Raw genomic sequence first — 15,107 nt, 5'->3', positions numbered from 1 at the left:
TTATGTTATGTTATAAAACATTTAAACACATTTTATAAAATAAAAAAAAAAAATTTACATACACAATTGTGGGAAAAGCCAACAAGAAAATCATAATTTTTCCATCCTATGTTATGTTAGATTATGATTATCTATCGCAAAGTAGTTAAAACTTTTATACCTTAAAATTGTTTTATTTATTGAGGAAAACAAAAAAAAAAAAAAGAAAAAGAAAAAAAGAAGATAAGTATGAGGGGGAGGGAGACAGAAAGTCCAGCAGAGAGAGAGAGAGAGAGAGAGGTAGTTGGTAGTAGTGAGATGGATTAGGTAGAAAGAAAGCAGTAGGTCATCAAGTTGACTTCAGAATCCAACGCAAATCCAACGCAACGCAACGCAACCTCCTTCTTCTTCTTCTTTAGTCAATTCCACGTGGGTCCACTCCTCCCCTCTCTCTCTCTCTCTGCTTCATAGTTTGAAAATTGAAAATTGTTACCTGGACCTAGTCCAAATCCAATCCCATGACTCACACGCTACTTACTACTATTTATTGAATGAACTGAAGGAATATAAACAATACATAGATACATACAAATGGTTAATACTTAATAGTAATATTAATTACTCCTACTAGTATTACTGTTGACTGTTGACTGTTGACTGTTGACTGTTGAGAGAGAGAGATTTTTGTATTTGTTGTACTACCTCTTCTTCTTCTTCTTTCTTCTTCCATTCCAGGAAACTTCCTTTATAAAATGAAAACTTATTTAAACCTCTCTTTAATTAAACTCTACTACCCGCTCACGTTTCTTCCTTCCAATTAATTATATTTATATTTATATTTATATATACAAATAACGCCAGTAGTAGTGTCCGGTTTTTTATTCGATTTGATTTGATTTGATTTGATTTATTTATTGGTTAGGTCAAAGAAAGCATGCATGAAGAATTGAAGATGGACCATGTTGAAAGAAAGTTGTTGTTCAACAATATTATTATTATTATTATTATTATTATTATTATTATTATTGTTGTTGTTGTTTATAAACGCGAACCTTGAGAGCTTTTGAGGAGTTTGATTTGAGATGGCAGCAGAGATAAAGGCGGAGGAGAAGAAGGAAGAGGTAGAGGTGGGCATTGAGATGAAGGCGATGGAGGCCTTGGGTAAAGGGTTCGATTTAACGAGTGATTTTAGGCTGAAGTTTGCCAAAGGGACTCGAAGGTTGGTAGTGGTGGATGAGTTTAACAACAGAGACATTCTCATTCCTGCTGGCCCCACCATTCCTGCTGTTCCTCTCGATATTCGTTGTGATAAAGGGGATCGACTTCGCTTCAAGTCCGATGTTCTTCAATTCAACCAGGTTTCCCCTTCCCCCCCACCCCACCTTCTTATTTTATTTACTTACTTACTTTTCCATGGCAATGCTCCTGTAGTCCTGTTATGAAATTAGAGAACATTTCTTTCTGGATGGGATTCTATGTACTTTTGAGATTCTGGGTCTGATGATTTTTTTTTTTGTAAAATCAAATACAAAATCTTTCTAAATTAGATCCAAACATAGACAACAACTCACTGTCTGTCAGGTAGACTGTCAATGACCTTGCTTTAAGTCAAATCGCATTTTCTAGGCACTTCTAATTTTATACGTTTAGAAAAATTCAACTCAGGTAAACTATACACCACATTGATAAAAACACTGATGAACTCGTATCTGCCTCTGAGGATGAGCACGGGCTTTCATTGAAATCTGGTCAATGTAACAGGGTTTGTTGTCATGAACATTGGCCGGATAGATTGGTTATTAGTTGCAGGCTTCGATTTGTCATTCTTCAGGCTGGATGATTGACAACCAGCAGAGTTTGTGGTTCAAATCATGCATTACTTGTGGGAATGACAGTTGGACCTGATTGTGTTGATTGGAAGGAACCAAGTAATGTTACTGAATCAAAGCTTCTTAATGATGTCAAATAGAATGTGATACAGAAAAGAGATTAAGCTGTAGATTTTGGTAGATCATGTTGAGTTGGCAGTCTAAAATGGTGTCAGGTAACAAGTAGTATCCAATCCTAAGAATTCTTGATTTGTCAAGCTATTATGGACTTTATCTGCAGTGAAATTTCTTGACTTCCTCTTTCAAATTGAACCTAAAGATATGAAATTCAGGTTTCATACAAATGGAAGCTTTTAATAGGACTTGATGAGCTAGAGTCAACAGGGTGAGTACAATTGTAAAGGATTAAAAAGGCATTTGTAAGGGAGGGTGGCTCTTATTTGACTTGTTAATAATGACCAAATAGGATATGATGAACTAGGTTGTAGATATTTGTAGGGATTTTCTGGTTTGATGCAATATACTGCAAACTGAAGAAGTTGTGGTAAAGGTTTTTGCTGAAGATAAAAATGTTTTCATGTGCTCGTAATAAAAAAGATACATGAAGCCATCTTTGGTGCACAGATATTGACCTCAGGTGGAACTTATTGTAGTAGATTAAATGTCTTGAACAAATTACTGACTGTGATTAATCATAGGAGCTTCTAATGATCTTTCAGCTGCAGAATAGAAAGTTGGATGAAATCCAAATCCCCAATAACTTTTTCAACAAATATGGGTATTAGGTATGTATTATTAGTAGTCGTTTTATAGAGAATTTCCTGGGATTGTAAGATTTGGTAAAATGAGTAAAGCTTCATTCTTCACAATCATGGTTTGGGTTTGACTTTGAAAGGAAAAGAGATTTTTATCTGAAGCATGTAGGGAGGTAATGACTAATGCGGTTGCATTTCTAATATCTTTACAAGTCTCATGCTTCCAAATGGGTTATTTGGAGATATTGTAGGCTTGTAGTAAGATGTGACATTGGTAAGGTGATGGTGGGAAAAGGAAATTCATTGGGTAAGTTGACAGCAAAAACCTTATAGGGAGAGAATATAAGATTTTTATTGCTTTATTCTGGTGCTTCCAGTTAAACACGAATGGAGGCTTCTTGCATTGATGGAATCTATAAAAATTTGAATGCTTGTTTCCTGGGGAAGAATGCTAATGGAAGAGCTAAACCAGTGGTCTGGCAATAATTTCTTTGTAATGTCCATTGTTATTGGTATATTATAACTCCTAGCTTTTGATTATTATCTAATGACTAATGAAAGTGAGAAAGATTATAACCTTACAAATTTGCAGAAGTTGGATTTAATAAGGATGATCTCTAATGATTGTGAAGCTTAAAGACATACCTACACTAGAGCCCAGAAAAACCTGCAATTTTTTCCTTTTGGTTTCTAACCACTTCTAGTCATCAAGATTCAATCTTTTTAAGCCCAATAAGCCCTTGCAACCTCTAAAACCTAATCCCTCATACCTTTTCGATCCTTTGGCCACTAAAATCTATCAAGAGAAGAAAGTAACCTAAAAGCCCTGTTGGTGCTGTCCTAGGTCATAAGGTCTCTATAAAACAACTTGATCCAAACTAAGTGGGCTATGTTTCTTGTAAAATTGAAAGAAAGGAGATTTTCCATGTGTACAGCACATGTCTATAGATGCTGGAAATTGTAGAGATGCCTGACAGTTAAAACTTATTAAACCTAATCTAATGCTAATAAACATAAAATTAAGACTTCCTGCTAACTGAAAAAGCCAACAGACTGCATTAATTAGTTTGGACAAAAAAATTTGTACCCTATTTAAAAGATGATTTGAAGTCAACTGATGAGCCTCTTGTATTCTGTGTCACTAAAAGCTGAAAGATATTGTATAAAGAACAATAAAAGAGTTAACTGCTTCTAGTCTTGAATTAGTATTGAGATGATTTCTCTGATTTTTTTTTTCTTTTAACAAGCGAAGGGTTTAAAATTGATTTTTTATTATCCAACAATAGGCAGGCTGTGATGTCTATTGTATTGCATCATTTATTGTATGACACAGTCAGTATGAAATGTCTGTGATATTTGTGTACATGATATATATCATTTTCCATGTGTTATCTTACCTTGAATCCAACGCAAATTGATATTATTTTATTATGACATCAGTGGCAGTGCCACGTTCTGTTCAGGGTGTTCCTGGGAACACCCTGAGCTGAATTTTTATTTATTTATATATAATAATTAATTTATTTTTTATTTTTTAACCCTTAAAAAAAATTAGGAACACCCTCAAATAAAAAAAAAAAAATCATTTGTTCTACTTTCAAGCAAAAAAAAAAAAAAAAAAAGCCCAAAAAAAAATTTGAACTAAAATCTAAAAAAAAAATTGTAACGGAGCAAGCCCATCAGAGAAAAAAGCCCAACATCAATCCTAAACAACAGATTACAAACCCAATCTAAAGAAAAAAACAAGGTAAAGCAAACCCAACATGGTAGCAAACCCACAAATTCTCAAAAAAAAAAAAAAACCAAAACCCAATATAAGTGATTACAACCTAACCTAAGAGCATCTCCTATAGCTTCTTTAAAGCCAATTTTAGAGGGAAAGCACCCCAAAATCCCACTCCAACAGCTTCTCCATCTCTATTTTTTTTATAGAATTGCTACAGTGCTTTCCTGTTCACATTTCTCTTGGGTGAAGCAAGCTTTAAATTTTGCCAATGCCATCTCCAATATCATAGCTTTAAATTCTGGCTTTGTTCTCCGCCGGTAATGTGTGTATGACAGGGTGAGAGTATGAGAGAAGAGAGAGCTAGAGATGAAGAAAGAAAAATAAAAGCAGAGAGGACACGTTGTGTGGAGGAAGAGTTCTAGAAAAATAAAAACAAGATGAGAGGTGTGGGGATGGGGATACGTGTGTGGAGGAGAAAAAAAAGAAAAGAAAAGAAAAAGAAACGTAAGGAATAAGGATGCAAGGAAAGAAAGGACAAATAATAAAAAGAATAAAAAATCACAATTGATAAATGTTACCATAATATTTTTACAATATTTCACAATAAATTTTAAGTAACAAATTGTTATTAGTAAATATTGGTGAGTAAAAAAAATAAACAATAAAATTTTAATTGGGGGAAGCAACTAATAAACAATAATTAATAACCAATACGGTATAAAAAAACAAATTAAATTATGTTAGGCTAAACAATAATTAGTAATTTTATAATTAATGAAACAACAATATAACAAATTATAGTTTATAAAAGACAAACAAATTAATGAAACAACTAAATAACAAAAATTAATAATTTTATTAATATTTCAAATGAACTTATAGTTATTGTTTATTCTTTTGTTAAAATTATGGACAAATATTTGATAAGAAAACCACGTAGAAGGCAATTGTAAATTTTATGTATATGCGTGTTTTTTTATTGTTATTGTTGTTGTTGTCAATATACTAAATTTTCTTTTTATTAGATTGTGTAATTTATACTTGTTAAGGAACACCCTAAAAAAAATTCCTGGAACCGCCAGTATATGACATTAGGCACAAATCTCGATATATGAATAACTTGATAATTTAAACATAAATTTGTATGGTAAGATGAAGGGTCTAGAAAACATTTCCTTGGTCTAAGATTTTCTTAAGAGAATGTTATAACTGGAGACTACAAAGTAAAGAGTGAAAATGATAGTGCTAGATATATTTGGCTAATTTTGTACAAACTGAAATGATAATGCTAGAAATATATGGCTGCTGTTGTTTAAATCAACCTGTCTTGCTGTTTACTTATTTATTTATTTGACTTTGAAGCTGTGCCATTTTAAATTTGATATGACTGATCATATACATTTGGTTGCAAAATGTTATTACAGTAGTTACTGGCTGCTTATGGCATTTAATGTGAATATAATCTCCGGATCTAATGTGTCTTAGATTTTAATTAATTATATAATTTACTAGTAACTTTAAAAATATGACTAGATTTTGGGTGCCAGTAATGAGTTTTGATTTATATGATTTTGTAAAAATAATCTGATTTTTAAGCCTTATTTATGGCTAAGTTTCTACATGTTTCGTTTCATTCTTTTTTTGCAGATGTCTGAGTTGCTTAATCAGAAAGCTTCAATACAAGGGAAAATTCCATCAGGCTATCTTAATGCTATTTTTGAGTTAAGTGGTGACTGGTATCATGATGCTGCAGATACCAAATATCTTGCCTTTGATGGCTACTTCATCTCATTGTATTATCTGCATCTAACAGCATCTCCATTACTACTGCAAGATGACGTAAAGAAGTCTGTTCCATCTCGTTGGGATCCAGCTTCATTGTCTAGGTGGTTTTTCCAATTTTCAGTTCTATATAATTATCATTTGGCACTAAAAACCCCTCATTTTGTATTAGAAATTGCACATACGATATGATGAAAAGCATTCACACACATGCATATGCACAAACTCTCTCTCTCTCTCTCTCACACACACACACACACACACAGGTTTCTTTCATAAATGCTGAAGGTCAGGGTTGTAACTAGATTATCCCTTTAAGGATCCCACTTCAGTAGGACTGGCTCTGGGTAATTCCATTCTGATACCTGGGGAACTCAGTAATATCATCTGACATAGGAAAAATTTAAGAAAATCCTGTCTACTTTTATTTGTGGTGGGCCTGGTGTTAGGGGAATTTTTTGAATTAAGGTTTAGGAATCTTTTTTATTATAAGTAATTTAAGCTGTTAGATTTAGAAGAAACGCTGAGGCTTTGTAGAAATAATTAGAGTTTGAAGGGTTTGTGGCTATTTTGTAGAGAATATGTGGTGTGGGTTTGATAAGAGGAAGGAAAAAGTTTAAATTTGGGTCGCAAAGGAGGAGGAAAACAGTGGATTTCTTTTGATTTTTTTTTTTAGGGACTGAACATTACCTTGAAAAGTACCTGTGAAAGAAGAAAAAGAGCAAATATTAAGGATACAAGTCTTTCATAAACCAAAAGACCCAATTTTCTATTCATTAACTCTCTTAATTGTTTTAATATTGTTAGAATAATGGTTAAATGATAAAATTCATTATTTGCCAAGGACTTAAGTTTTTGGGACATATGGGAGTTTATTATGGTATCATGGTCCATTGTCTCGAGTAGGTATCTCCACTCTACCTCCCATTTAAAAATTAAAAAATTCCACATGTTGGGCCTCCACTTATTGAGGGATAATTTGACCCACACATGAGGTGGAGTATTAGCATAATAGTTATTAAATTTATTATTTCCTAAGACATGAATTTTTGGACAAGCGGCAATTTATCAAGTATATTGAGACTCTTTCTTGTACTAGTAACATAAGATTCCTAATTTGATTACTAAACTTAAAACCTAATAAGGTAAATATTTTAGATGCAAGTCAATGACCAAAATACCCTAAACAGTAACTTGTAAGTAAAAACACGAATTAAATTTTTTTTTTATACCTCAAACGTGTATAACTAGATCTTAAAAATAATATGATGCTTGCTTCAATTGAATTTCATACATTGATTTCATAAAATAAATCTTTAATGGACAAACTTGCAAAGTGGGGAAAAATTAATCTTCATTGGTATCATTCTCCCTAAGTTGGGAAAAAACTTGGCCTCGAGTTTTAAGGTGTTTTAAGTATAGGAATTCTTGAGCTTGAGACTTACACCACCTCTTAGATCATCGTTAGAAGCATCATGCACAAACAATCTTTCTTTTCTGTCATATCATTAAATTTATATATAATCACAAATCAATGATTACAAGAGTCTTGAAAATAAATCCATCCTTCATTTTGACTTGTATATTCAACTGTGTACTCATCTTGTCTCCAAGTTGAAGTAGGTTGAATTCTTGGATCTTCATACAAGATAAAATTTGATACATGTAAAATTAATAATTATGGGATGTAGAAGAGTCTAGGAAGAAGAATATATCGATCCTCTCTTTTTGGTAGCTGAATACATTTTAGAAACATTTTCTTGATGCAGTTTGTTGCTCCTAAAGAATGAAAATCCTGATCAGATCGGTTTTGACTGCTTAAGAAAACCTACTGCATACGTGAAATTCTTTACTTATTTTTAATCGTGATTCTTTTTTAGCCCTCCTTTTGGTTTTTCGGGGTGTCTTTTATGTTTGTAAGTTGAAGTTATGAGAGGTTATCATTTTGTTGAAATAACTAGTGCTTACATGTGGCAAATTCTATTTTTATTTTTAGTAAATTTGTTTAATGATTATGTTTTGTTCCCAACATACGGAAAACCCATGATTTTAGTTATAAATACTCTTTAGTACTAAATATGCCACTTGAGAGAAAAAAAAAAAAGTAACAGTCTCTAAACCTGTTTTTTAGCAGTAAAGGTTAAGGGGACTATTCTCCCGGTGGATTGAACCCGTACTCTCCCTGTTGGGGAGAAACGAACGTACCATCAGAACTAGATGGTTTGGTGTCAATTCAACATCTCTTAGAAATGGCATTGCAAAATCTATTGTTGGACTGGATTTCTATAGGAAAAAACTGCTTGGCAATCATAGCATAGTAGTGTCAGTGAAACCTCCTCAAGCTGACTTTAACTACTTGTGTTCTTGAGATCTCACATTTCCTATTTCCCTAGATTTTTTTTTTTTTTTTTAATATCAGACTCCTGATCTGCATATTTGACCCTAGAGTTCTCTTCCTAAACCCAAGCTGACTTTTGTGAAATTTATGGTTCTATTGGAAAACCAAACTAAAAAGAAATTAAGAACGTATATATTGATAAATTTCCATTAATCGCAAAAGTAAAAGCTGATGGGAAATGGTGAATTTAATTACTTAATTATTATTCTAATTCTCCCCCAAATGTATGATTTAGACTCTCCTTCAATAACTAGAGCTCAATATGTGGAGTTTTTAATTTTTTAATGGGAGGTAAAGTGAAGACAGTGTTCAAACTCAAGACTACCTGCTCTGATACTATGGTAAATTACCACTTGTCCCATAAAACATAAGCTAATAGGAAAAGGTGAATATAATGACTTAACCATTATTCAAAAAGTTATGATTTCATTGGCCATGGGATGTACTTCATCTCCAAATATGGGAGCTCACAAATGGCATGTATTTTAATGAAACAAAATATACATAAGAATCTTCCTAAAATTCCCTAAGGTGGACTAAGAAAGGTATTTTTTATTTTATTTTTTATTTTCAAGTGGATTCAAATTCAAGAGTAATATGAGAAGTTAAATGGATAAATGCTTTAATTTTGGGAAACTTCCATATGTTTTGGGATAGCCTGAAAAGGAAACAACCCTGTCTATTCCTTTGAACAAAATCTAGTACCTCTTAAGATTTCCATGCTCTGGCTTAGCTATAAATATTTCCTCATACTATTCATGAAGTCAGATGTTTTCCTTCATAAAATTTTTCATGTTGTGTATCCTCAAATCTTCTTTGTTATATGTGAAATCATGACAGTAGCACAAGCACAAATGAGGGGTTCTATGCATTAACCAATGTCATGGCAGTGAAGATATTATTTTTCCAGATCCACTGTTCAAACTCTTTATTTTTCTCAAATGAGGGGACTTACATGATAAACTTTTACATATTCTTAGCACAAGCACATTTTGTTTGGAGCTAAATGGTTGTACTTAGGGCACAAAACTCCCACTTTTACGGGTTTGGTAGAGGTGACTAGTAGGCAGCCTTACAACCAATTTTATTTTGAAAAAGCTGATTCCCATTCTTGAACCCGCAACCTTTTGCTTTTGGTGCATTTGTCATCACACCAAAGCTCAACCTCTGTTTTGGGCTAATTGGTAAAAGAGGAAAATTAAAGGTAATAAAAAACCAAGGACCCCCCTTTCCCTTGTTTTAGGAAGAAGCTGTTTTTTTGTTGTCTTTTAATTTGGGAAAATGTGTTAAGTTGAGCTGAAGTGGAAAAACTGGAAAACAGAATATGATAAAGATGTTTTAGCCCAGCTTTCAGTGTTAGGTGGACTTTACCTGTTTGGATATTCTTTTCTTTCTATTACTTTTACCTGTTTTTGTATCTGTGTTGGGGAAAGGTGGAGAAAAGTGGAGGGGTGGGGGAGAGAATGGAATCTGAGTATTCCAAATGTGAGGCTGACTAGTCTGTGAGATATTTTTGATGGTCCTCAAATTATGTGGGACATTGGGTAATGCTTGACCTTGGGTTGCTGTCTTAAATGGATACTGATAAATTTTATTAGGCAGATTCATCCAGACATATGGGACACACATAATAGTAGGAATGGCTGTTGGAGGTCAAGATTTAGTTTGTGTTAAGCAGAAGCCTTCATCATCAATTCCTCCTGCTGATCTAAGAAGACATTTGGAAGAACTTGGAGATTTTCTATTTTCAGATGGAAGCCCTTCACTAATGCAGATGAAAACAAGAGATGGCAAACAGAAAGTATTGTGCTTCATCTTGTTATTTCATGTAAATTTATAGAATATACTGTATATGATTAATGAATGTGAATTAATGCTCTAGGTTCCTGAGCTTTTTAATCGTGTGTTACAATCAAACGCAATGCAGTTGACCAGTATTTCAGAAACATCAAGCAAGGATGTAAGCCAAGAACTCAAGAAAATCTAGTATATATTATTGATAAAAATTATGGGCAGTGGATATATTATTTTTTTTTTAATTTTAAACTTGGAACAGGGCCTCAGTATTGTTTGTTCGAAAAGGGGAGGGGATGTGTTCTTGCACGGTCACTCCAATTGGCTCCAGACTGTGCCTGCTAAACCTGAAGCAATCCTGTTCAAGTTTGTTCCTATTACTTCTCTTCTGACTGGGATTTCAGGCAGTGGTTATCTTAGTCATGCAATCAACCTGTATCTTCGCTGTAAGTGCTCTAGTTCAAACCAATGGAATAGAAATAAATATCAAGTTCCATGGATTTTCACCATCCATTGCCCACTTTAAATTGTTACATAACTCACTTGTGATTGTTTCTAGTTGAAATTTCTGTTTCAATAGATAAAAATGTATATTGGCTGGGTGATGCAGGATCTTTTAGAATTCAGCACTATACTAGGTTTTTTAATGAGTTTTGGGTAAGGATTGATGTTTAATAGTTTTAAGTTAGAAAAGAATGAATATTGATGGCTGTTTTGGGGCAGAAACAGAGAATAAAACAGTAAATAAGAAAGGTAAAACACTGGCAATCACACCTAGGTCTTCCTAAGCAATCACACTTAGGAAGGAGAAGGCAATCACACCGTCAAGGCTTAAATAAGCTGTTGGAATTTTATTAATCAATCACTAATGAATTAACATTGACTACAATGGAGCATAGAGGCTATTTTTAATCCCTTAGAAGGACTAGACTCTAAATAAACTATTCCTAGAATGAATAGGAATACTAATAACAATTAGTAAAAAAGACTTAATAACTCCCAAACCAAATAGGAGGAGGACTCGAAACATAAAGTAAGACTCATGGGCCTTTGGTATAGCCAAGGACAGCACGTTCCAGATTTCTGAAAATTACCAAATTACCCTTATCTTAAAATAAGAGTAAGCAAGGTCCCAAGAGAGTGCCCCATCATCTGAAACATCCCGAAATATCCCGAATTAAGGCTTGAGCACTAGAACCAGCTTTTCCTCGCCTCTTATAGGTCTTCAAAGTGGGCTGCCACTTACGTTCCCCATCACTGGTACTGCCAGAGAATGTATACAAAATTTGAGAACTTTTATAACATCTTGATGGGAAGATAGAAACTCAACCGTACTGGCAAAAGGGAAAGGAGAAAAAAAAATGTTATTAGCTTATATTGTTATTTCAAAGAACATTGACAAGAGATTGTTACAATGATAAGAGACAAGATTGGCTGGCCTTCCCCAGAGGACTGACTTTTGGTTGATGTCTAGAATCCACTTGGATATTATGAATTGGTAGAATTCATTCCAGTATGGCCTTGTAAAGTGTCATAGTACCTTTTCTTTGTTGAGTTCCTAATTACATTTTTCCATCTCCTCACTATCTTTGTATTGAAATATTATGTAATAGTAGAGCTTTGACTTGTCGTAAATCATTAAGTGGAGCTTTGATTCACTCATTCTCTTTTCAGACAAGCCCTCTCCAGAGGATTTACAGCACTTCTTGGAGTTTCAAGTTCCCAGGCAATGGGCACCTATGTTTTGTGAGCTGCCTCTTGGGCATCAATGGAGAAAGGCTTCTTGCCCTCTCCTGCAGTTTATTTTCCTGGGTCCTAAGATTTATGTCAGCTCTACCCAGGTACGGTCTCTCACCCTATATATATATGTCTGTCCATCAGCACACGTGCACTTGTTCTGTCAGACTATTTTTCTTACATTTATATGGGTTAGTCAGTTATTAGGTCTTCAATTTTACTTAAAATTAATCCACATAATGTTCAATACTATATGGAAACAAAGGAGATACATAGAGCTTAAAAGCAAACTTTTTATTTTTCTTGATGAAAATTTTGTTCATTCTTATTTTACAAATTATAGGTTTTTATTAGAGTAAGAGAGATGCATACACACACAAATACGCGCACGCACACAGTTTTGATGTTGCTAATGAGTCAGAGATTTCTTGTTCTGCATAATATCTCGAGATGACCTAGGGGTCATATGGATGCAAAACCTCTTCAAATATCAAGCAAAAATGTTAATGATTTCAATTTTGGGCTGTTGCTGATAAGATTAGTTATAGACTTATTTCATTTCCTAATTTGCCTGTAACAAGTCCTAGCCTGGCTATAGCTTTTTGAAGATTGACTTTCTTGTCATTAATCCCTTCCTTTTATTTATTTTTTATAAGTAAAATAACTTCATCAGAAAAAAGGAGACATGAAATATGGAAATTACCATAAAAAATCCTAAAATATATATTCTCTCTCTCTCTCTCCAAATTGTCCATATTACAAACAAAGGAAGAACCTTTGAAAATTTTTATATTCTCATGACAACCAAAGTTTCTGAGCCAACTTTCTAGCAGCTGAATCAGAATCTATGGCATCACTCAAGAGATGCCAAATATGGAAAACTCAAACAACCAAATTTTTCTTGCCATTTAGCAATGTGGTAAAAGATGATCAGCATTTTATGTTTTTTTTTTTAAATAAAATTGATGAGAGTACAAACCACATGCTTCTTGGATTGTAGTTAGTAAATTAAATTCTAGGGTTTGCATGGACTTGGGTATGCATATCAGATGCAGTTAATGTCCAACTATGGGATTTGTTTATATTTAAGAGATATTTAGCATGTTCTTGAAAGCCATAACCTTACTCATGTCTTGTTGTGTAGATATAGATAGGTGAAGCAGAGGGTCTAAGTAAAAAAAAGGCCTTTTAGTTAATTGAGCTTGACTCTTTTCCATGAATTGTTATAATGCCACCAGCCCTTATGGTAATTCTTTTATAATTTAAATTTTGAACAATGTATTTGTGATTTGTCCCATGAGTTAGCTGTGTGTTGTGCATGTTTCCTGAATATTTCCTCAACGTTTTAGTTTATTCATAGCTGAAAAATAAAATAAAACAAAAACAAAAAATGTTGAAGGACAGGACCATAACCAAGCTATCCCTCCCTGGACCCAAATTTGCTGGGACCAGCACTTGGTACTGATCCTATACTTGTGAGAACAAATAGGGTTGCCCTCTTTGGGCCAGGCTTGGGAGCAAGCAACTAGCCTCAAGACCTAGCGTAGATAACAGAGGATCCCCTGTTAGTGTTACTGACAATAGGATGTCTAAAATCTTTAGGTCCCTAATGAGGTTCACTTTTATGCTACTTCTATTCTACTGTGGCTCATTAACAGTGGGATTACTATTTGTAAAAGCTGAGCAATATAAAATTGCATTTGTTTTGGTACATTATAAGTGGGGGAGGGGGGATTCAAACCAGGATGTCTCCATGGGAAAATATTAGGAAATGTCATTTGACCTAAAAGTCATTGGCATAAAATAGTGGTTGTTAATTATGGTATATTTTTAATACCATTTCAGGTTTCGACTGGAAAAAAACCGGTGGTTGGCCTGCGCTTGTACTTAGAAGGAAAGAAAAGCAACCGGTTGGCATTACATTTGCAGCATCTTTCAAGCCTTCCAAATACGATGACCCTTTCATCGGATACCACAACCACAAGCAAGCCTTTTCTGTGGCGAGGTTCTGATGATCATGAGCTTAGTGACCAATTCCTAGAACCAGTCAAATGGAAGAGATTCTCAAATGTGTGCACAGCAGTGGTTAAGCATGATCCAAACTGGCTGCAGGGAGATTTAAGTGGTGTTTATATTGTGACTGGTGCTCAGCTTCTTAGTAAAGGGAAGTGGCCCAAAACAGTACTTCACCTACGTCTTCTCTATATGCACTTACCTAATTGCTCCATCCGCAAGACAGAGTGGGCTGCTGCACCTGAAGGTTCTCGCAAGTCAAATTTCCTCACGAATCTGAGCACAACATTTACATTCACTCAGCAGACCGTTACTAATACACAACAGCAGACTCCTAATGCACTTAACTCTGGTGTGTATCCGAATGGCCCACCAATACCAGTTCATTCTACAAAGCTACTTAAATATGTGGAAACAGCTGAGGTGGTGCGAGGACCCCATGATGCTCCAGGGCATTGGTTGGTAACAGCTGCTAAGCTAGTGACCCAGGGTGGGAAGATTGGTTTGCATGTAAAGTTTGCTCTATTAGACTATTTGTGAATTATAGTTATCATTGTACAGATATAGAGAAAGTTAAATTGTCATTGGTTTTATTGGTTGATTTGTCGATCTAAGAAATTTTGGAACTGAAGATAACAGGTAGAATTGCTATAACATGTCATTGTACAGAAAGTAACACCAGAGTGGCTATTATGTTGGTTGATTTCGACGATTTTGTATTCCATCAGTCAGTTCAGCTTTTGATTTTTATAGTTGTATCGGCATTGTAAATTTGTAATGTGGCATCTTCCAGATAGTCATGCGCGTGCATGGATATTTTACTTGCTATTTTTTTGGTGGCTCCTTAATTATCTTGAAATAAATGGATTGAATTTTATTATGTGATCAATAATTTACATAAATGTAAATGGTTATAATTAAGATTTTTTTTAATCGCAGATGACATGACAAAATCTGATCATTTTCATTTGATATTGAGTATAGAAAATAAAATGTTAAGATAATTATGATAAAATCAAACAACATTGAAGTGGCAACAGATCTTGAATGCCAAACAAGCTATACGCCTTGTTCAGGTCTTTAGGGAATTTGCT

At 34.0% G+C, this 15,107-nt stretch overlaps 1 protein-coding gene across 1 annotated transcript; it reads left to right on the top strand.

Annotated features, from left to right (window-relative positions):
* Positions 1 to 734: 734 nt before the first annotated feature.
* Positions 735 to 14,905, top strand: LOC142624619 (MACPF domain-containing protein At4g24290-like). Its single transcript, XM_075798267.1, has 7 exons — positions 735 to 1,337; positions 5,937 to 6,175; positions 10,072 to 10,270; positions 10,352 to 10,429; positions 10,526 to 10,709; positions 11,938 to 12,104; positions 13,846 to 14,905. Exons 1-7 carry the CDS (start codon positions 1,062 to 1,064, stop codon positions 14,551 to 14,553), a joined length of 1,851 nt encoding a protein of 616 aa, XP_075654382.1. The 5' UTR covers positions 735 to 1,061; the 3' UTR covers positions 14,554 to 14,905.
* The last annotated feature ends 202 nt before the right edge of the window (positions 14,906 to 15,107 follow it).

The sequence above is a fragment of the Castanea sativa genome, chromosome 2 (genome assembly GCF_040712315.1).
Source record: "Castanea sativa cultivar Marrone di Chiusa Pesio chromosome 2, ASM4071231v1".
Taxonomy (NCBI): Eukaryota; Viridiplantae; Streptophyta; class Magnoliopsida; order Fagales; family Fagaceae; genus Castanea; species Castanea sativa.
Note: the sequence above shows the minus strand (reverse complement) of the source record. Positions and strands in the feature narration are given on the sequence as shown.

What these genes read in the sequence shown, in the direction of transcription:
- LOC142624619 (XM_075798267.1), top strand. Translation starts at nt 1,062, where the DNA reads ATGGCAGCAGAGATAAAGGCGGAGGAGAAGAAGGAAGAGGTAGAGGTG. An exon ending in GATCCAGCTTCATTGTCTAG is followed by an intron (nt 6,176 to 10,071) that starts GTGGTTTTTCCA and finishes TTTATTAGGCAG; the next exon opens with ATTCATCCAGACATATGGGA. An exon ending in CAAGAGATGGCAAACAGAAA is followed by an intron (nt 10,271 to 10,351) that starts GTATTGTGCTTC and finishes TTAATGCTCTAG; the next exon opens with GTTCCTGAGCTTTTTAATCG.